Genomic DNA, 24,233 nt, shown 5'->3' with positions numbered 1-24,233 from the left:
GCTTCTTGGTCGGGGGGTCCGTCAACCCAACCGATCCCAGAAAACAGGGGCTTTTGTGTCTTTGGAGAAATCATGTCTCGCGCTGCAGGTGTGCGCGGGCCCTTTTTACTGATTTTGTTGGAGATAACAGTCATCTGCACGGCACAGGTAAATGCAACCCTTCTTTGTTCTTTTCCTTTTAGATATCCGAGGCAGAGTTTCAGGTGAGCGCTTGAATTTTCAACATATGTAAAGAAAAAGAAACTTTGCATTCTTAAACAGAATCACAAATGCTGTGAGATACTATAGGCTGTACTGCATTTTTGCTTCCATCTGGTCCATATGTTGTAAGTGCACACCTGTTGCACGAAGGTGTTGGAACTGTTTGCTTAAACTTTTTTTTGCATGCTTAAACTTAAAAATTATTTGTAGTATATTTTTACCCACTGGATCATTTTAGTTTTTTATATTACATAACCTTTGTATTAATGCATCTATAAACATATATATGTGAACTCACTATAGGAGAGCATTGTTTACTTTCTATTTTTGAACAGAGGGCTGGAGCCGGTCCTCCTGGTGTGCCTGGAATAGACGGCATTGATGTGAGTTGATTTTTAAAAATGTGAACATAAATTAAAATATAAAACAATTCAATGACCAAAACATTATGCATTACGGAAGATATAAAAGTATGTTTTTCTTGCAGGGGGAGAGCGGTGACACCGGTGAAGACGGTTCGGCTGTAAATATCAGTGTGTCATACATTGATATTATAATTTGCTATATAGGATTTTGTTGCATCTTCCATATTGTCATTTGTACTGAAGGGTCCTGATGGAGATGCTGGAAAACCTGGTTCTGCTGGACTTCCTGGATCACCTGGAGCTGATGTAAGGAAACGCATTAAAACCATCTTTTGGATTCTCTTCATAACATGTTTAAATTGACATAGTCTTATATGGGAAAGCAAACCTCAGTTTCACAGAGTTCAGTCAGTGGTGGGTGGCACTCTGAGACGGGTCAAAAATGCAGGGAATTTCTCATGCCGGACTGAAGCAAAGAACACAGGAAAATGGTCTGTCCAACAGACAACAGGGTTTTTGTTTAAGCACAGATACCCAAAGCCTGGACTTAATTAAAGTGGATTCCCTGTGAAAATGGAAGTAGGGGTAAAAAAAAATATCCACTCTGGTTTGAGACAGAAGGTCCATGAAGGTGTTGAATGACAGGCGATTTTGTTTTGGCATCGAATTCTGTGACTAATTGAGTAGTCATTGGTTGGTTAAATGTTTGAAACGTCAGCTTACAGAGTGACTAACAAAGTTTCACGCAACAAACCCTCCCCTAAAACACCCTTTTCAATTAAAGTCTGTCATTGTTTGTTATTGTAAGAGGTAATAAAGTAACATTTCACCTCTATGTTCTTCAGGGATTGACTGGCCCCATAGGAGAACTAGGCCTCGATGGCCCCGCAGGACAAAAGGTGAGCGACTATATGAGCTTCTCAGTTTTCTGCTTCAGTAGGGACCAGAGCTCAAATCAGTGTACTGACTGGCCTTGCAGAGGGAATTATAAGTATTTTCACATGACCACTAGTTCCTAATCTTGTCTGTGTGCTCACTGATCTGTGCAGCCAAGTCAGATTCATCAGATCCTGTTAAACTCACCGATGTTCAAACACAGCACTTCACTTGGCCTGAGAAGATTCTATGGCTTTATGTGATTTTCATAACAGTAACTGTGCAGCAGTGTGATTTTTGTGACTTTCAGAACAGTATATATACATATGTATGTATACACACACAATTACAAATTATGCACTATACACTTATTCTATGCACTTTGTACTTAACTGTCTAGTGTATGAATTATATAAGGTTATTTTGTCATCCAACATCAAAGTTTGATAGCCCATCCCCCTCCAGTATGTAACTAAAGCTGTGTCAGTTGAGTGCATGAAGTGTCCAACATTTCACAATTTTTATTTTTTTCGGTTAATTCATTCGTGCATCATTTGGACATTTCGAAGTGCACTTTTTCTTTTGGGAATTTTCAGTGTGAACACAATAATCACATTATTTATACTAAACTATTAAATTATGTACAGTATAATTAAATGATGTTAAGCCTAAAAAGTGACTTTGTGTAATTGAAACAGGGTGAACCTGGCAAACCTGGACCCAGAGGAGAAGTGGTAAGCCTAATCTTGTCATCTTTCAACATCTCTGAAGCCCATGCATTCAATAAAAACACAATTGAGCAGATAAATAGTTGTAAACAGGCATAAAGCTGATCTGTACCCAATGCACTGCATCTTTGCCTTAATTCTGACAGCAGCTAATGAATACAGTTAGTCAAAAGAAAAATGTTTCTCTATGAGATTATATTATCGTATTCAGTAAATATGAATTGTCATAAGCACATTTCAGAAATGGGAAAATAATATATATAAATAAATAAACCTTCTCTGTTTTTTTAGGGTATTGGACCTGATGGACCAATTGTAAGTAGATTTTGTTTTCATTTGATAATTTAAAAAAGCAGTGGGTGGAGTGGGTTTTGTTTTGGGTTGTGGACACAATGGTTTAAATTTGATACTTGTTTGCACAGGGACCACCAGGATCAGGAGGACTTCCGGGTGAGCAGGGAAAAGTGGGACCCCCTGTAAGTGACTCTTTTTTTAAACGCATTGCTTAAACAAGCAGCCAAATTAGCCCCGTCTTTCTTTTGCTTTCTTTTTATACTTGTTTCTGCTGATTTCTTGGTGAAATACAAATCCAATGTGTTCTTGACCAGAATCACTCAAATAGAGCCATTGCAAGAAATAGATTGTTTTCGAAAACTTAAAATAAATGAACAAATAAGCAAAAAAAATTTAAATTTAAATAAATAAAAAATCTGTAAAAATACCCATTTATGATATGTTAATGATGTATAGTTTTACAGTTCATATCTCACTCTGTCCATGAAAAATCAATCCCAGAGTTCATTGTAAGGGCAATAGTTCAGTATACTTCCTCTCATGCCAGGCAAGGCCATGAGATATTTTAGTTTCATAAAGAAGAAAAGGACTTTAAACTTTATGTTCTGTTTCATTTAGGTATTTATTTTTGTTGGTGAACTATTTCTGTAGTATTTCTCTTAGGTTTGGTATTTTGTAATTTTATTCAAAAAGTGAGCAATCTAAATGCTTACAGTTAAAGGGTATTCATACAACAATGAAAAATGACGTGTTTCTCTTTGTATAACAGGGAGCCATGGGTGTGAGAGGGCCACAGGGACCCCTTGGACCAACAGGGCCCCGTGTGAGTATTACTGTAATGTTTCAAGAATTACACCATAGCAGTGACCCTTAAACTCAAAACTGTAAATGTGTCACACCAACATTCATTTTGGGGGAAAATATGTATCATGACTTATCATAAATTATCTTGACTTCATTATGTTACACCAACAAAAGTAAATTTAAAAAGTCAGATCATAGTAGAAATAGTAGAAATATGTAATAAATAAGTTAGATAATGAGGTATAAGATTATAAGGTAGATAATATAAGGTAAAAACTGCACATTTCTGTTCTAAAGTATACAACTAAGACATCAGTATACACAGACTAATTAGGAACATTATGTAGAGCAGCCGTTATAATTATAAAACAACAGGGTGGCACAATTGCTTCCTTAATCAACTAATTGCCCTTTATTTCCTTCAAAATGGGTAAAAACTGTTCTAAAGAAAATCTGTCATGTTTACAGGGTGCTGCAGGGATGCTGGGCGGAACAATGGAACTGGTAAGAGGAAATCTTACTTGGTGCTCCATCAATCCTTTTGTTGCAAACCATATGAAAACCATATTGTTTTCGACATCCACATTGAAATATGTTGTGATAAACCATGTGTTTTGAGTAAAGTGCTCCAAGGTGACTATTAGATATTGCTGGACTGAGTGACATAAAGTGACGCTAATTTTTTATTTTTCTGATGTTAAGTGCTCTAATGCATGCCCATCTGGTGCACCTGGTCATCCTGGCTTGCCTGGAATGAAGGTGAGTTTTCCTGTAGATAGTACTTCAAAAGGAATTTATATATATATATATATATATACAGTGGGTACGGAAAGTATTCAGACCCCCTTAAATTTTTCACTCTTTGTTATATTGCAGCCATTTGCTAAAATCATTTAAGTTAATTTTTTTTCCTCATTAATGTACACACAGCACCCCATATTGACAGAAAAACACAGAATTGTTGACATTTTCGCAGATTTATTAAAAAAGAAAAACTGAAATATCACATGGTCCTAAGTATTCAGACCCTTTGCTCAGTATTTAGTAGAAACACCCTTTTGATCTAATACAGCCATGAGTCTTTTTATAATTTTTTAAAATAATGTATTTTATAAACTGTCCTCTTGTCCACTGTCAGGGTCATAAAGGGGTGAAAGGAGAAGCTGGAGAGCCTGGTAAACAAGGACACAAGGCAAGAACTTTATTTACAAAAAGGAACCAGAAGGATCTGGGTTTTGTGTACATATGTGTGTGTTTGATGTCAGCATGTGTCATGAAGTTCTCCAGAGTGAATTTGAATGTGAATTAAGCAATTAGGTCTGTTGTAATGATAAAAAAATCGCGTTTGAGACATTTTTTCTCCAGCTGTGACATTTTCGAGATTATTACAGAGCTTCATTTATAATTAAGGACTGACGCTCGGGCTGTATTAAGGTACAGGGTGTATTTAAATGGCGTCTATTAAAGTTCTGTATAAGAATTACACTCCACCGGTGCATGAAGAATAATGAGGGATTTGAGTGTTGTAAGAATAAGTTAGTGTGGTGACATTTAATTCACTCGTGGATGCTTGCTATATTATCCTCAAGATGCTTAGCTCAGAATCACATCATTTACCTCAATCAAAACTTTGTAGTTTATTTTTCAGTATTACGCTAAAAGCAAGACGTGTTTTGAGTAGTTTCGGATGCCATCCCTGCTTTAAAAAGAACATATCTATCTATCTATCTATCTATCTATCTATCTATCTATCTATCTATCATAAATTACTGCCTTTTGTGTCAGGATAACATGTGGGTAATGCGAACAACTGAGTCATTGTGTATTTTGAGGATTTTTAGAATTTCAATATCTAAAAGCGCTTTCTTTCTCTTTTTAGGGAGAGGAGGGATATCAGGGGGCACCTGGAGAGGTCGGAGCTCAAGGCCCAACTGTATGTGCATTTCCTGTTTATTTCCGCAATCTACACTAAATCAATGAATTAATCCAGTGGCTATATCTTGATCTAGTCTGAAAGCCTTGTTTCAATGATGTGCTCTCAGGGTCCGCAGGGAATTCGAGGGGCCACTGGTATAATTGGTACCAAAGGAGAAACGGTAAGATTTCGATAGAGGTTGATAAAAATGTGAAGTTGTTTAGTTTATTTCACAATGTGGTAAAAACATGTAGTATCAGGGGGAGGGACATTCTCATTCTAGACAGCATTTGATTGGACAAATATTTGTATACACACCCCTGCATACAATTTGAGAATTCAATATATTTGTCCGTTTTCAATGAAGAGAAATACTATATTGTAAATGCATTTATATAAACTAAAAGTCATAAAACTACTGATTAGAGCAGGGGTGCCAACCTGGCGATCCTGGTGACTTTGATTAGAGTAGGAGCTAAACTTTGCAGGACAGTCGATCGCCAGGAGCAGGGTTGGGCACCCCTGGTTTAGAGAATCAAAATGTTACTAATTAATACAAAAAAAGAAAATTAGAGTGGCATTAGATTGTATACTGCAACAGACAACTGATAATGAAGAAAAATGTAATACAAAACACAGAAAATAAATAAATACATCTGAAAACAATATGTTGTTATTTTTTACAGGGGCCTCGAGGTGTTGATGGAGACCCAGGCCCTCAGGGTGTTGCAGGGGCGATGGTAAGTTCTTTAACGTCCTCTATCTTCTTCAAACGAAACCAATCTATTCTAAAGCTGTAAACAATCCTGAAACAGGAAAGTTCTGCCTCTCTATCACAGTTGAAGGCTTTGGAGACAGTCGGTTTCAGCAGTGAGCATGACTTGAAGTTGATGTCCTGAGCCTTGGGTGTAAATCAACAAATCAATATTAGCAGATATCTGAGATGTGTTCTTTTTATCTAGGGGGATCGAGGCCAAAGAGGAGGAATGGGAGAAACTGGCCCTAAAGGTGAACAGGTATGTGACAACCATCATTATAGCAACAAAAATTGCACACAGTATAAGTTTAAGAGGTTTTTGTTTATTAAATTAGCCTGTGAGAAGTTGCCCATGATAAACTGGATCCTAAATGGGATTTAGTCATGTAGGACATGATCCAGGATCAACATCCTTGTTAGTCCTTGAAACAACATTCAGACAACCAAACAATGTTGGTCCAGGAACATGCCCTATTTGGCTATATCCTCTCATGCTAAGGGTAATACAGTACATCTGATTCAGATTTTTTTCTTTCTGCAGGGACCTCAAGGGCTGAGAGGCAATACTGGTCTTCCAGGGCCGAAGGGAGGCAGTGTATGTGGTTTACCATAAACTTTCACTTCCTTTAATGAAAATTCTGCTGGTACCCTGGTGGTACAGTGATGGTGTCAGATGGTAATAACATGAAAAACATGGTAGTATGGTAATTTTTGGTACTTTTTTGTTAGTGTAGATAAAATAATTTGCTTAAAGACTTTTGTAAGCATCCAAACAGCACCAATCTGTGTCTTTTTTCCAGGGTTTGCCAGGTGTGGATGGACGTGAGGGAATCCCTGGCATGCCAGGTGCCAAGGTACAGCAGAGTCTGGCATTCATTATTCAACCATGGCCATGTAAAAAGTGTGACAGTGGTAATAGTACTTTATTTAATTTTTTTTACTTTTTACAGGGTGCCGCCGGAAAACCTGGAACTCTGGGGGAAGTTGGCCTTCAAGGACTCCCTGTAAGTCTTACTGTAGAAAAAAAAAATGCATTCGATATATAAACTTCCATAATGACTGTGAAGAAGGTCAAAAATGTTTGCCAGAGAATAAGAAAGTTACGTTTTTTTTAAAAATTGAAATATTTCACAGCATTATCGGTTTATTTTGTTTTTGATCAAATAAATGCAGCCTTGGTTAGCATACTGTTAGTGACTTCTTTCGAAAACATTAAAAACTTACCAACCCCTTTTAAATACGTTTAAACAGTATTATATCCTAACTTTCAGCTTCTTTCTACAAGATATAGCACAATGAGTCACTCTCATTTTATCCTCGTCAGACATGCATTATGTGGTTTACCATAAACTTTCACTTCCTTTAATGAAAATTCTGCTGGTACCCTGGTGGTACAGTGATGGTGTCAGATGGTAATAACATGAAAAACATGGTAGTATGGTAAGTTTTGGTACTTTTTTGTTAGTGTAGATAAAATAATTTGCTTAAAGACTTTTGTAAGCATCCAAACAGCACCAATCTGTGTCTTTTTTCCAGGGTTTGCCAGGTGTGGATGGACGTGAGGGAATCCCTGGCATGCCAGGTGCCAAGGTACAGCAGAGTCTGGCATTCGTTATTCAACCATGGCCATGTAAAAAGTGTGACAGTGGTAATAGTACTTTATTTAATTTTTTTTACTTTTTACAGGGTGCCGCCGGAAAACCTGGAACTCTGGGGGAAGTTGGCCTTCAAGGACTCCCTGTAAGTCTTACTGTAGAAAAAAAAATGCATTCGATATATAAACTTCCATAATGACTGTGAAGAAGGTCAAAAATGTTTGCCAGAGAATAAGAAAGTTACGTTTTTTTAAAAAATTGAAATATTTCACAGCATTATCGGTTTATTTTGTTTTTGATCAAATAAATGCAGCCTTGGTTAGCATACTGTTAGTTTGGTTTTAGCATTTTGCCAATATTAACATTCTGGCTGATACACACTCCCATTATTTTAATGTTATGGCTGATAAATAAAAAAATTATATTTACTAAATACTATTTTGTCTAAAGAAATTAACAACAAAACACTAAAAGTAAAATTATTCAGTTGCTAGTGAATTTAGGCATCACAAAATTATAATGCATAGTATGAAAAATGGATATTCATTTTGAGATTTGCTGAAGATTACATTTAACAGTGTTATTTTATAATTCAAATTATTAGGTTTTTTTTTTATTTAAAGATTACTGTTATTAAGAATATAGATTTTAAGGTAAATTCTAAAAGTAAAAATCTTTTTTTTTCTTTCTTAAAGTGTAATACTGTTGCTTATTATGAACACTGTGTGATATACTCTCTTACAGGGTAATGCTGGACAATCAGGCCTCATTGGTACTATGGGATCTGCAGGTAAAGCGGTAGGTAAACCACCCAATAGCTAATAACAGATCTGTAATTATTGTGCAGAAACAGATTGTCTGACAGTAAATGTCTCTGTTCAGGGTGAGCGTGGAGAACAAGGAGAAGTCGGACCCATTGGGTCTATTGGACAACCTGTAAGTACCCAAAGCAGCATGACTAACGACTAATAGACAGGCTGGATGTGTCTGTATTTACTCACCAAGGAATATTTAGCAGATGATGATAGTTTCCTTGTGTTTAGGGAGAACGAGGAGAGCAGGGGCCACCTGGGCCGATGGGAAAACCAGGAGCCAGAGTAAGTGCTTAATCTGAATAATTATATGGTTGTGCTATCAAAGCAAGCATCTGCCATACTGTCATCATGCAAATTGATGAACAAAGTAAAAACCTTTGCCTGTAGAGAAATGGGTGTCCTTAGGTTGCGCAGAGGTTTCTCTTTTATGGCTCAGCATAACATGTTCAAGTATGAATCCTGCTTCAGATGTTCCTCCTAAAAAAGAAATAAAAATAGACACAAATTATAACAAATGTTGGCTAGCTATACAATTAATGTGGATGGTATAGTTCAGATTATTTGATACTAATACTAATACAAAATTAGTATTGTATGCATTTTGTCCAGAAAAAATATCATAACATCCTTAAATCCATCCATGTTCATTTTGACTGCAATGCGAAATCGTTTTAAAATTTTTTTTACATCATTGGCAAATTGTTGTTTCTTGTTTTAAGCATAAAGTATACTAAACTTATTTATGTATTTATTTATAAAGAGGAAAATAATCTCTCACAGTTTTGCTTGACAAGTAAATTCATCTTGTTTTAAGGATGTTTAGATATTTAGGAAAATGAGACAAACATAATGAAAAGAAAATGATTTTGTGCTGTGTTGGAGAAACTACATTAAAGAGATCTCATTTGCATTTTTTCCCCCTATAAGCTGGCAGCAAACCCAGAGTTCAAAGTCATAGGCAGCGCTACATTTACATTATTCTATTATCCCAGTGTTCAAAGAGAAAACAAGTCATTTTGACATCCACTAAGCTCGATCGCTTTTACTTATTTAGACTGTTTGGTGCGCAGTGAATTCTTTTAGGGGAATTCGTGACTTTATATTGTGGTAATTTGAAGGTCAAAATTTGGAGCCAGCGGATCTCACCTCACTGTTTTCACAGTAAAGAGTAAACAGTCAAAAGAATGTCTCACAGCAGTGTCTCTCAAGCAGCCCTCTGTTCCCCTGCCATTCCCACGAGCACATACTTCTACACACACAAACACTCACGTTTAAACATGAATATATTATGTAAGTATTGTGAATAAATTGCAACATAATTTTTTTTTTATTAAAAAAATATATGGGTTTCAGCAGGTTTTATGAAGGAAAATTCAAGACTTTTAAAGACCCTTTTAAGACCAAGTAAAAAATAAATAAAATGAGGAATAAATTTAACGGAAACAATTCATCAATATTTGCCAATGGGCTCAGAAAAATCTACTTAATTTTAAAGGGAAAACAAGTTTTTGTTCTTGTTTTAAGGATAAACTCACCTATTTTTTTTCTTTTTATCCGAAAACAAGACTTTATATGTTCAATTTTCATCCTAAGTGAATGTACCGTGATTTAAGGATGCTTAGATATTTATATTAAAAAACAAAAAAGTACTAAAAGATTTCGTTTTGACCTTTTTAGAACTTAATTTGTGGAAGGGCACATTAAGACTTGAGACCTTTTTCAGACCCGCAGAATATCATTTTATGACACAACTTTGAAATGCAGTGTTTACAAACATATGTTCAAAATTTATATATAAATATATATCATAAATATATATTAAAATTGTAACTATATATTCAGATTTATAGCTACATATTCAGCTGTAATAATGTATATAATTGTATATAATTATCCTGCATACATACAGCTATTTCCTATATATATATATCTATGTGTGTGTGTGTTAGAAATGTTATTTATTGTTTGATCAATTGACTGATTTACAGTACAATACCATTTGTAATGACAAAACTCTGAAACAATTCGCAAGACTTTAGAATAAAAAAATGTATTCAATTAAAAAAAGGCATCAATTAAATGCCTCAGTTGGAGAGTGAATTTCAGTTAAAACATATATGCTTGGAACATATAAGTATGGAACTGTAGATTAAATCAGCAGTGTAGAAAACACTGATGTACATTCACATACCAAATGTGTCAGCATTTGCCGTTTTGTCCTGATCTCACATTTTCTCAGACTGCACTCTCTTTTTAAAAATGCATGAGAGTGTTTTTGCAGGGGAACTAAAGGATTCTGCAGTCTTTTCTCTTTATTGACAAAGGATTTGAACCTTTCCCATCTGTTTGGAAATCCTGCAGTGAGACAGGAAGGAATATAAAAAGACATCAAGCAGAATTTCACAGTAAATCCCAGACTCTGACTGCATGTCATCTTACATTGATTGCCTTTTCAGGGTCCTAAAGGTGACTTGGGCTTGCCTGGACTTCCTGGACCACCAGGCCTACCAGGAATAAAAGGAGATAGGGTGAGGATATCTCTGCCGACCACATTTGAAGAGATTTTTTAAAATGTCAAAATATCTCAAACTTTTCTCTTTAAATTGCTGTTACCTTTTTCAACATGATTTTGTTCCCTGGTGAATTGATTAAACCTGTGCACCCTGACTTCTGGAAATTGAAGTCAGGAATTGTGATTGGTGCTTGTATCCTTAATTCTATATTTATTAAGGAACAGCAAAGTGTACTTGGAGTTCTGCTACATCAACATTCCCGTAACTATTACAAAATGTCATCTGGAGCTCTTTAAAAACCACTAGCCTCTTTATATTCACTGTTCTTGCTCAATTAGACAGTGAGGGTTCCACTTTTCTAGCCTTTAAAGCACTGGAATTATTATGTGCTCCCATTGGTGTTTTAAAGTTTAAAAAGCTTTGAAAGTACAATGAGGCTTTTGAAAATCAAACTGGTCCATTTTAGATTCAATGATTTTTTTAATGCATTGGAAAAAAGAACTTAAGCACCTCAAACAGACGTAGGATTAATAGAAAGAGCAAAATTCTGAGTGTACATTGAGTAACTGTTGCTTAGTTAAATATTCATGGGAATGAATTTCTGAATGTGATATTACACAGGGTGAAGCAGGAGAACCTGGACCAAAGGGAGAACAGGTAAGAGCATGATTCACATTATCATCAGATACAGCACTGCAGAACTAAACTACCCAAGATACTTTTAAAATTAATGCAGAAAACTAATGTAAGAAAGGCTATACATGTATTTAAATGAGTTTATTGAAGTTTTTGATTGAACATTATTTTTTCAGGGTATCATTCAGAGAACTAAAGCAAAAAAACTAAAATATGCCCTGTGATAAAGGGCTTTTTAGCATGGCACCAAACCCTTTAAAACGCATTAAAATCACTGCAACAGCCAAAATCAAATGGTTTATTGCATCTAGAATTATATAGTTTACATCTATATAATGAAAGACGGCTATATTTATTAATAATAAAAATCACAAACCAATTCTCTCACCAAGTAAAATAGTTACTGTTGGCTATGAATGCAGCTCACCCAATCACATTTTATAACCAAAACAATCTATTCTCAAAGTATTACAGTAACAGAACTAGACACATAACAGAACATAGCCATCTATATCCCTCACAGTGATGTGTTTTATTGTAGGGAGCTCAAGGTGCAGAGGGAACACCAGGAGACAAGGGAGATGTTGTGAGTAAAAGCTCTGAAATACTGAGATGAAAATAATATGAATACAGTATGCAAATGTACACTGAGTTTTGAGATATTGTAGTGCATTGTAATTCTCTTGTCGTTTCTGTACTTAGGGTGACCCTGGCCAACCTGGAGCTAAAGGAGAAGTGAGTTTTTGATCAGTATTCTTATTTTTGACTACTGTCTATTCGGGACTTGGCTCTGACTAGATAATCCATGAAGAGTATTCCTTGGCTTTATCTCAGCTCACTCTAGTGCTTAGATATGAAAATGAAATGCTATATTGTAATGATTTACTGTATGGAGATGCTAGTATTACATCTAGTTGTATACTTGCGTCTCTGGTGTAAATTCAGGTAGGTAACCAGGGGGATCCGGGTAACAGAGGACCAGAGGGTGCCCGTGGGCAGCCTGGCATTGAAGGGCCTCCTGGTAGTCCTGGACCACGTGGCATGCAGGGGAACAGAGGAGCTCCAGGACCTCGTGGCACCCAGGGACCAGCGGTATGTTACCAACCTTTGAAAGAAAGAGTGATTTAACAATTACACTTCATGAGCCAATTCTGTGCAAGGTTATTAAAAAAGACAGACACAAATAGAGTTTGCCACAAATTTCTCTTCACATGTAAATATGCGTTATCGATGTTTTATCTGCTTTGTAAGACAATTTTCTTGGTAGTTTTCATTGTTTTGTTGCACATCCTGATTTTGCTTTGCATGTACATTACAGTTCACATGTTTGGGGTCAGTATGATTTATTTATTTATTTATTTTTTTTGAAAAATTAATACTGTTATTCAGCAAGAATGCCTTAAATTGGTCAAAAGTGACAGTAAATACATTTATAATACCATCAAAAAATATATTTCAAATAAATAAATATTTTTTTTATTTGTATTCATCAAAGAATCCTGAATTTTTTAGCACAGTTTGTATTAAGCAGCACAGTTGTTTTTAAAACATTGACTTAAAATTGTGATAATTTTTTCACAATATTACTATTTTACTGTATATTTGATCAAATAAATGCAGCCTTGGTGAGCATAAGAGACTATAAATAAATAGATAAATGAATAAATCAATTCTTACAGACCCCAAACTTTTGAACGGTAGTGGTTATATTGCTATATATCTATTTATTGCTGTTCTGTCACCTTATTCAATGTATTCACATGTTTTTATAATGAGCTGATTTTTTTGGTAACTATCGGCATTAAACAACCTCATACATTTTTTCCCAATTATTCTGTATTATTCATGTGTTCACATTGGGACATCAAAACCAGAGAAAAGATGATTTCAATAGCTACAGGGCTCCTATGGACATTGAAAACCTTTAAATATTGTAAAATTTAAAACTGTAATTTCCAGTCCTGTAGGTGTCTATAGTGACTATAATTTTGTTCTGTTATGCTTAATTCAAAATATACTTAATTGGCAGTTTTTGTAAGAGCAGTCTTGAATGAATGAATATTTTTAATCCTTATCCAATAATCATGAATAATAGGAAAAGTTTTAGAAACTGAAAATTAAATTGTCAAAATGTGTGGAAACCCCGTAGTTGTCAGCGTTTTGTTATACACACTAATTTTGTTTGGAAAGGTACGTCAAGAAAAAAAAAGATCAGAAACAGTACTGTGATATCTGAAACATTCTGCAGCTTTTAAGAACACTTACATCCAATTCCAATGTTTTTCTTTGTTATTTTCTGAGGTAGAGCTGATTAGTGGTTTGAAATGAGATGAAATGATCAGAATACAGTCACATGATTGAGTGATCCCAATTATTCTGTATTATTCATGTGTTCACATTGGGACATCAAAACCAGAGAAAAGATGATTTCAATAGCTACAGGACTCCTACGGACACTGAAAACCTTTAAATATTGTACAATTTAAAACTGTAATTTCCAGTCCTGTAGGTGTCTATAGTGACTATAATTTTGTTCTGTTATGCTTAATTCAAAATATACTTAATTGGCAATTTTTGTAAGAGCAGTCTTGAATGAATGAATATTTTTAATCCTTATCCAATAATCATGAATAATAGGAAAAGTTTTAGAAACTGAAAATTAAATTGTCAAAATGTGTGGAAACCCCGTAGTTGTCAGCGTTTTGTTATACACACTAATTTTGTTTGGAAAGGTACGTCAAGAAAAAAAAAGATCAGAAACAGTACTGTGATATCTGAAACATTCTGCAGCTTTTAAGAACACTTACATCCAATTCCAATGTTTTTCTTTGTTATTTTCTGAGGTAGAGCTGATTAGTGGTTTGAAATGAGATGAAATGATCAGAATACAGTCACATGATTGAGTGATTTTCTTCCAAACAACTCCTCCTGTGTTTACAGGGTAAAGAACCAAGTGATCAACACATCAGACAAGTGTGCATGCGTGTTATGCAGGGTGAGTCTGGAAGCAAAGATGTTTATCATTTCAGAATTAAACGTAATTTCCCTTTTTAGCATGCAGAGTCACTCTTTTGCCGCCAGTGCATCAGAACTTTCCAGGCAGGAGAATGCAAGCACGGGCCACTGAAGGAAAGAGTGGGATGAAAGGAAGAAAAAAATTGTGTTTTGTTTCAAAGATTCTTTTTGATTCTACTCTGATGAGCAGAGACACTTTACTAAAGTGTCTCTGACGTTTTCTGACTGAAAGTTGAAATTCACTGTACCCTATAGCTCTTGCTCAATGGCTCAGGGCCTGGGATTGGATTCTTTACATCAGGAATACATCGGTCTGCCCTTTTATTCCTTCACACAATGGAAAAGGAAGTTGTAAAAATAGCAGCAATACTGTTCTAACATCAGTTCTGCCTCTCTCTAAGTCCTCTCGAGCGCACGTCGCCGATTCCCTCATGACTTTTTCATTCACATTTCACTGAAAAATTCATGTTCGTTTCAGCTGATCTGCACTTTTGCCTCATAGTGATGAGTTTCTCAGCCCCTGCTTTCCTCCGCCCAACCCTCCCTGATAAAGCTCAGTCAAGCATCGTGCTGCATACATTTTCAGGACGTTTTCTGACTGAAAGTTGAAATTCACTGTACCCTATAGCTCTTGCTCAATGGCTCAGGGCCTGGGATTGGATCCTTTACATCAGGAATACATCGGTCTGCCCTTTTATTCCACACAATGGAAAAGGAAGTTGTAAAAATAGCAGCAATACTGTTCTTTTATGCTCAATTTCCCATTGCAAATTGAAAACGTACAAGAACACCATTCAGAGGATGAATGAGGACAAATGAAAGGAATTGGCTTTAACAGCTTTCTGCAACACATTTTTCAAATGATCTGCTTATTCACATAAAAATATCAGAGCTGTAATAAACTAAAATAAGTCTAGGGTATTATTTTACATCCAAAACTTACAGTATGTGCATTTAAGAGTTAGACATGTGGCTTCTTTAGTATTGCACCTGGCCTGACAGATCTACACATTTAGCATTTATCCAAAGTGGCATACAGAAGATACACATTTTAGCTTGAATTGCAGGACTGAAGGTGTGTAACCAGGTGTGCACAACTTTAATCATCAATTAGGCCTGTTCATGTGCTTTGTATTAGTGACAGCCAAAAAAAAAAAAAAAATCCCCCTTTGAAGAATGGTTTGTTTTCAATGCTTCGGAGTGCTTATCGACGTCACATATTTTCAGTAAAAATTCATACTGTTTTATTATTTATGTTAAATTGTAGAACGGTGATGAAGAGACATTATTATTTTGCAATACATTTCTGACAACTTCGCACAACCACAGAGGATCTGCGTAGTGACAGTTTCACAGATGGATGTGTGGCTGCAATGCTTGTTGCATGCTGTATTTGGGATAGTGCACCCCAAAATTTTGTCACATTTTCCCACACTCATATCGTTTCAAAATCATATAACCAAAAGAGTTTGGTTACCAGTGTTCTTCATCTTCCTTTATGTCACACAGAAAGAAAGCCATACATGTTTGGAAAGACATGAGGGTGAGAAAATTATGTCAGAATTTTCATTTTTTGGATGAACTATCCCTTTAACATTAGAAATATGCAAATAGGAATCTTAGCCCATGGTTTAAAAATGTACAGTGTACAATATAAAACAAAGACTACACTGTTAATTACTAGCTCACTAAGCAGTTTGAACAAAAAATATTTCTGTCATGACAACTCTCGGAGGGATTGGCATGGTAATGTACATGACAATGTTAATGTATTTGGTCTTGGCGGAATAGATCTGCTACGCTGCTGCTGATGCTGCTGCTGCGGCAGAGCAAGTACCGAGACTTGCTACTGCCAATACATCCACAACATGCTGCTGTGAGCATGTAAGAAATATTGCTGCTGCAAATATAACATACATGAAATAACCCCCATGTAGCATACATGAATCCCTTCATAGCAGATCTATACAGGTGGAGCTGGGGAAGGTGGAGGGTTTCTGAAGCAAGCTGCAACTGCTACGGCAAGCACTAGTCATATATTTGAATGTTGAGCAACGAGCTCATTGGCTACCGATACAAGAGAGAACCAATCAGCTGTGCCATGTGATAATGATGTCATTAGGTCAGATTGAGTTAGACTGCGCCATCTAGAGTTTCATGCCAGAACTCTGTATATATTTAACAGCATAATTTCCGAATTAAGCTGAGGCTATACAAAGCACATGAATAAGCAACGAGGTAGCAGTGAAGCACTTTATTATTGGTTGTTTACTGGTCATAACATTCTTGCTGGTCATAACATTTCTAAGTTTCATAAACAATAGCTAAAACAGCTTTACTTTACTTTACAGGATTAAATTCGGTATAAAAAATGAACATTCACTATATCTATTTTAGAAATGCATGTTATAGATTTTATTTTGAACAATTCATCCGTACATGTTTTTGAACTCGTAATGTTTCATTAAAATATCATAACAGGATCTTCCAGTGAAACGTCAGACTTCTCTCTGGTGATGTGTGCAGGACTTCTCCAATCATTTAATCCACTTAAACTTCACCCTTGTAACCTCACATTCATCTGCCCCATTTTTGAGTGCAACACCCACATCTTAAAATCCAATTAGCAACTGATGCATAGAACCAAGTACCTGTCCTGCATTTTGGACTTTTTTTGATAATCCATTACTCTCAAATGTACATCATTATACGGAAGAAAAGGTCTGACGCTATTTTTGTTTCATTGCAACTTTAAGTGTAGTGTATTGTGGAGGAATCATGTGAGGAAAGAACAGGAAGATGTATCGTCCTCAAGGAGGCGCCCTAACATTAGTACAGAAACACAATAGACAAAACACAAAGCAGTCAGTGTGCAGTGTTAGATGACTCGAATTAGTGAGTGCAACTGCAAAATCAGTGGATAAATGAAATAAAAATTAGTTGTGCTAATAGCAGGGGACCGTTCACACTCATTAGCGCATTTGGTCTTTGCTATTTCAGAGCAGTTGGCCCAATTGGCTGCCAGTCTGAGGAGACCAGAGTCTGGCGCGGTTGGACTGCCAGGCAGACCCGGTCCCCCTGGTTCTCCCGGATCCCCAGGTGACAGCGGCTTTCCTGGGCATGCTGGTGCAAGAGGGCTCCCGGGACTCAAAGGGCCTCTGGGACTTTTGGGTCTTAAGGGGCCGAAAGGTGAGTCATTATAGGACTGTGAGTTCAGACTGCTTTTGGTCCTGGAACAACAACTAGAGCAGTGTATCCCAAATGGGAGTTCAAGAGTTGATAAAAAGCTAATAATTAAATTGAATATAAATTTAAAATAAATAAGATAAAACACAAAAAAAAGCGTACATATTTTATCCATTTACTTGCATGCGACTTTTAACCGACATCAGAGCAGTGTTATTTTAGTATCGAGAAACGAATATAGTTTTTATTAATAGTTTGAATCGGTGTTTATTTTTAGATTTTCCACTTTCATTTTAATTTCAGTTAAAGTTTTAGTAATTTTATTGTGTGTTTTTGTCATTGTTTCATTTTTATTTGTTTTTAATTAAATTTTTAATTAAATTTGTTTTAGTTTGTCACTTTAGTATATCAAGTTCAACTAAATTATGAGAAATGATGTAGCTAGCTGCAAGTATTATTTTTATATTTTTATTTCAGTTAACATTTATTTTTAAGTCACGGCAAGGCAATTTAAAGCACGATTAAAAACAAGTTGACCAATGTGCTGTACAGATTCTGAAAACATAGATAAGCAGACAATATATACACATCACTTACACAGCACAGAGCATCAGACCAATTAACAAACAAAAAAAACAAACAGTTAGTTTCCAACAACATGTCACTGAATATAAAAGTCATGAAAATGTTTTTTTTTTTTTAGGTTTAGCTTCAGTTTTAGTTTTAGTTACCTAATAATCCTGCATACTGAGAACATGCAAAAATCTCAGGGTGTACGGTCTGCTGACAAAAAAGTTTGGGAACCCCTGAACTAGAGTCATGTGTGTAAAGGCATGGTCATGTCAGTATTTGAACTAGTGTGTGTGTTACAGGTGAGATGGGAGACAGAGGGGGCAGGGGACCTACAGTTCGGGGACCCAAAGGCATGCTGGGACCTCCTGGACTGCCAGGTCAGTTCTGACTCAATCTCATGACCTACTTCCTCTTGTCAAAAAAAAATCATGGTATTAATGCATGAATAGAAGGGGAGTTAAAAAATATCATCTGCAAACCAATTCAGTCTGAAACAACTCAATTAATTTCTAAAATGATGCTGGAGATATATTTAGCTCCATCCTGGTAATAGACTTTTGAGAGCAAAGTTAAATTGGTGTTAAATTAAGCTGTCAGATGTCTGATGAATTGGAGGTATATGAAGCCTTCTGTTGTCTTTGTATATGTGCCACTGACGCTTACTGTCAGTCGAATGAAGCTGTCTGTTTCAATAGGATTTCTTGCAGTCGTTACCTAGTGCTCTAATTGTAACAGACAGATCTGCTGCAGTGCCATGTGCTGGTTTTCAGCTTTATATTTTCAAGCATTGAATTCTATAGAAACTTGCTTCCACCACAAGATGAAACCATTAAAATCTCACAATTCTGAGTTTACAGGCCATATTTACTAAACAGGGTAAATTAGCATGAGAGCGCAATCCCATAAAAACTCCGATGGGAGTGGAGAGTTCTGCATGTGATCTGCTTTTTTGGGTGTTAGACATTACATCTTGCAATTCTTCTGACTTTTTTCCTCAGAACTGCGAGATGTAAACTCACAGTTACAAGTTATAACTTGCAACTGTAAGATATGAACTCTCAATTCTGAGGAAAAAAAAAAATCTGATTTGTGAGCTATAAACTTGCAATTGCGAGAAAGTAGTCTGAATTGTGAGATAAAAATGTAGTTTTATTTTTTTTATTCCGTGGCAGAAACAAGCTTCTGTATAATTAAGTACTTTAAAATATTTTTAAAAAAAGTAATCACCCAAATTCTGGCATTTACTCACTCCCGTGTTGTTTCAAACCTGTATGACTTACTTTCTTTGGTATAACCGTAAAGGAGATGTTTAGCAGAATATAGGTGTTTTCTCCTTAAAAGACAAGAAATAAATGTCGACAGACACAGAAAAATTCTAAATGGACACAAAATGCTATAACGATAGTTCATAAGTGAGATTTAGATGAGATGAGATTTATACATCTGAATAAATAAGCTTTCCATTGATGTATGGTTTGTTAGGATCGGACGATATTTGGCCGAGATACAACTATTTGAAAATCTGGAATCTGAGGGTGCAAAAAAATCTAAATATTGAGAAAATTGCCTTTAAAGTACTCCAATTGAAGTTCTTAGCAATGCATATTACTAATCAAAAATGAAGTTTTAATATATTTACAGTAGGAAATTTACACAATATTTTCATGGAACATGATCTTTACTTAATATCCTAATGGTTTTTGGCATAAAAGAAAAACCATCCAATGGTTTTTTGGCTATTGCTACAAATATACCCCAGCGACTTAAGACTGGTTTTGTGGTCCAGAGTCACATATGTAATGTAAAAACACCATGACAATTGGTTATTTGACTTCCATGACTCTAAAATCTCATTCAGGTTTTTGTCCATGTGGAAATGCAAATGAGACTGACCTTAAGCTCTGGTCTTTTGCAATCTAAAATAAGAGATGACTGACCCGTTTCTGTCTTGCAGGTGAACCTGGAAAACCAGGATACGGTCAAGATGGGCGTGATGGAGAACGGGGTCCACCTGGTGCCCCGGGTCAGCCGGGTGTTCCTGGACCTCCTGGTTCAGCCGGACCACCCGGTTACTGCGATCCTTCGGCCTGTAATCTGAGCGCAGGTGCCGCCCACCAGTCCCTCAAAGACTCTAGCATGAAGGGACCAGGCGGAAACTAAAAACCTCACTGTTCTGGACATTTAGAGAGACAGCTCTCCGTTACAGCTCTGCGAAAAGCACAAAACGTTATCGCCCTTTGCAGATAGTTTTACAGCTGTAATGCCTAAAACACTTTGCCAACTTCCTGTGTACAGAAAACGGCAACATTTCTTGATCCAAACAAATAAGACACTTTTTTGTTCACCTTAAGTTATCTGTTGGTGCAAATGAACTTTCACAGAACTTATTGCCCATCTAATGTAATCCATTTCCTGTAGACTTTAGAAGTTTTTTTCCCTCAACTCATACTAAATCTGCTCTAGGAAGTGAACAAACATCAATGTGGCCTTCAGACCGGAGGCCTTTTTAATTTCTGTGTGCCAAAGATAAACCTGCCAGAAATATTGATGGTGCTGGAAGTTCATAACTGAAACGGCTGCCAGAGACCTGCTGTCAGAAACCAAAAGGAGAGAGGATATATCTAGATATGCTGCAATATATTCTGTACATCAATGTAAATTATTTAAATGTGGTTTTGTAAGAAATTCACTCCCCGCTAAAGAATATTGGTGATTGATTGTTCCAGGATTGTGGGCGGGAAGGCGATGCATGACCCTTTTGTGACGTGTACACATGAGAGAAATGCAGATGTGTCGTTTCATGGTATTTCTATTTATTTTAGGTGTTCGATGACGTTTGTACAGAGGTCCAAGGGAAACACATTTGAATAAATTTGATGTTTTTATATGATTTCAGAATAAATGTCTCAAACATTCTTATGCTTTTTCCTCTTTCAAGTAACACTTCCTTGTTGAATAGCCCGACTGCACTTATCTCAGCTTTTTCCACTCTCTTTCTCACTTAAATAACTCATTACATGCCAGTGCAAAAATGTTGGCACAAACACATTTCGTTTGCTCTTTCAGTGTAGATGCTAATTTAAATGCTGGCAAACTGACCTCTGCAATTAATCAGTAAGGGAGATTTTAAGAATTACATAAAATGTCATTCACTTCAATTAAAACTTAAAACATCAGTACAGACTAGACAATGGGTAAGCATGAAGTGAAAGCATGTTTAATATTTATTTAAACGTTAATTAAAAAGATAAATTTCATTAATACATAAAGTGGCCTCAAAGAGCATTTGGACACTTTAGACACTACTTAGACACATGCCATTGCATTAGAAAAAACAAAAACAAAACATTTCACAAAACAAAGTTATGTTTTAAACAATAAGACTTTAAAGGAATAGTTCACCCAAAAATGAAAAAAAATGTAGATGAGCTTGTTTCTTCATCAGAACAAATTTGAAGAAGTTAAGCATTATATCACTTGCGCACAGTGAATGGGTGCCGTCAGAATGAGAGTCCAAACAGCTGAAGAAAAAAAACCACAGTAATTCACAAGTAATCACAAGTAATTAACCAAAAGGAATCACTATTGTGTGAAGTGAAAAGCCTTGTGTTTGCAACAAACAAATAAATCCATGCATTTTAACTTTAATCTGTTGCTTCTGGCCAAAATGTGAGTCCATAATCCATAATAATGCTTCCTCCAGTGGAAAAATCCATGCACTGTTGTCCTCGAACATCAAAAATCCACCAACACATTTGTTTAGAACTGTTTTAGACTGTTCTTACCTGTAAATGGTGCTTGATCTCTGCATATCTCTCTCCTGATTCAGACAAGATGACTATATTGAGAAAGCAACATAGATAGAGGACTTGTATTTTAACCGGAAGCAACAGTTTAAAGTATAAAAAATTATGGTGATTAATGATTAACATCATTAATGTCTTAATGATGGATTTGTTCATTACCAACATGCAGCTTTTCACTTCACCAGACAACTGACAGACTGGAGCGTGTAGATTACGTGTGGATTATTGTGATGTTTTTAACAGCAGTTTGGACTCTCATTCTGACGGCACCCATTCACTGCAGAGAATCCATTGGTGAGCAAGTGATATAATGCTAGACTTCTCCAAATTTGTTCTGATGAAGAAAAACATCTACATCTTGGATGGCCTGAAAAGTGAGCCCTTTTATTTATTTATTTTGTTAAAGCAAATGTTCATTTTTGGGTGAACTATTCCTTTAAGTGTCCAAATTCTTTCTGAGGTCACTGTTCATATTCAAATCTCTTGCACTCAATTGCATGACAACAATATAAGTGGAATGCTGAAAGACTGAACTTGAGCATCCTGAAAACACAAACTAATGCATAAAATTAACAACAAAATAGCAAATCTTTGTACAGCACATAACCCACAGTAAATATTAAATGTATTGCAATATGGCATAGAGTCACACAAGTATGAGAAACACCCAATACAGTTAAATCAATATTACACATTACATCCAAAAATGTAAAAAAAATTCTCAAATCAGGTATCTAACTCTAAAATGATGGTAATGAACCGAACATGTTAGTACATTCATGGTTTAATCTATAACAGTCTGCAACTTTTGCCTACCATTTAAACTGAACTCCATGCTCATATTGTCTCTCATGAAGTATATATTGATTAACCACATTTCACAATGAATTGCCATTAAGTCAGAAAAATTCAGTTGCATATTGAGAGACATGCAAGACACTACTGTTTCACAATAAACGTTAAATTAAATACATTTATTAAAACAATGTACAATTATATAAATATGCAAACCAAATGCATTTACACAAGCGCAAAAAGGCAAAGGAACTGCAAGTGATGTGTGGTACTGTATCTGACCACAATGAGCATTCATTCTATTGAGAACAGAACCACATTGAAACCATGAATCATCTTCCAGATAGTCCATCAGGTGGTGATGCAATGCATATCAGGTAGATGTGGAGTTTTGTCTTAAGACTGTCCTTCAAGTTAAGTCCACAGGTTTAGCCCTTGGGAATAATATTGTATCCATGCTACATGTCATTAATAGCCTATTTCTGTAAATGAAACATCTGTGGTTGACTGAAAAACAACAAATATATTTCATGATAAATAAAACTGACAAAGCAACTGTACTAATATAAAGGGGACAAAGCTGTGCCGACTCTGAGATGCTTAGTTAGAAGGATTCTCTCACAAAAGAGTCTAATGACCTGAACCATCAATATTTCAACTCTCAGCAGAGGTAATCTGGTACATTACATATAAAAATAAAAGCTTAAAATGAATAAGAGTAAAACAGCAAAAACCTATTAAGGGTTTGCTTTGTCACACTTAACCGTAGGTGCAATAGAAAATGGAAAGAAAGAAAGAAAGACAGAAAGAAAGAAAAAGGTTTCTGCAGGTCCTAAAATGTCTTAATTTGACCTTCCACAAATTAAGGCCTAAAAAGGTCTTAAATTAGAGCAAAAAGTATTAAATTCATTAAGTCACTGCATCAAATTTTACATGCTTGAAAAAAAAAAATCGACATTTTCCTCAGTATTTTTGTTTTGTTTTCCAATACAAATATCTAAACATCCTTAAATCATAACACATTCGCTTGGGATGCACATTTAACATGAAGTCTAGTTTCCTGAGAAACTGAACAAAATTAAGTGAGTTTATGCTTAAAACAAGAACAACCTGTCAATGGGGTATGAAAACGTGTTTCCTTTTGAATTAAGTTGATATTTCTGAGCCCATTGACAGATATTTGTTCATTTTAATCAAACTTCATTTTGATCAATTTCTCATAAAACAAGACTTCTTATTTGATGTCACTATGCTTGTCAAGTAAATGATCTTTAGACATTTGAGCTGGAAAACAAGATCAAAATATTAAGTAAAAAACATCACTTTTTTTGCAGTGTGATCAGTAGATAAAGTAAAATA

At 35.6% G+C, this 24,233-nt stretch overlaps 1 protein-coding gene across 1 annotated transcript; it reads left to right on the top strand.

Annotated features, from left to right (window-relative positions):
* The first annotated feature begins 10 nt into the window (after nt 1-10).
* Nucleotides 11-21,411, top strand: LOC107564684 (collagen alpha-1(IX) chain-like). The gene is made up of 32 exons (XM_016249817.1): nt 11-147; nt 537-584; nt 689-724; nt 810-872; nt 1,412-1,465; nt 2,141-2,176; nt 2,462-2,485; nt 2,593-2,646; nt 3,234-3,287; nt 3,737-3,772; nt 3,971-4,027; nt 4,407-4,460; nt 5,148-5,201; nt 5,311-5,364; nt 5,870-5,923; nt 6,146-6,199; nt 6,482-6,535; nt 6,741-6,794; nt 6,891-6,944; nt 7,477-7,530; nt 8,280-8,333; nt 8,418-8,471; nt 8,579-8,632; nt 10,807-10,878; nt 11,485-11,520; nt 12,041-12,085; nt 12,202-12,234; nt 12,445-12,591; nt 14,440-14,494; nt 17,515-17,703; nt 18,573-18,650; nt 20,228-21,411. The coding sequence occupies exons 1-32, from the start codon at nt 73-75 to the stop codon at nt 20,431-20,433; spliced, it is 2,046 nt and encodes a 681-aa protein (XP_016105303.1). The 5' UTR covers nt 11-72; the 3' UTR covers nt 20,434-21,411.
* The last annotated feature ends 2,822 nt before the right edge of the window (nt 21,412-24,233 follow it).

This window comes from Sinocyclocheilus grahami, unplaced genomic scaffold (assembly GCF_001515645.1).
Source record: "Sinocyclocheilus grahami isolate Dianchi unplaced genomic scaffold, SAMN03320097.WGS_v1.1 scaffold955.1, whole genome shotgun sequence".
NCBI lineage: Eukaryota > Metazoa > Chordata > Actinopteri > Cypriniformes > Cyprinidae > Sinocyclocheilus > Sinocyclocheilus grahami.
Note: the sequence above shows the minus strand (reverse complement) of the source record. Positions and strands in the feature narration are given on the sequence as shown.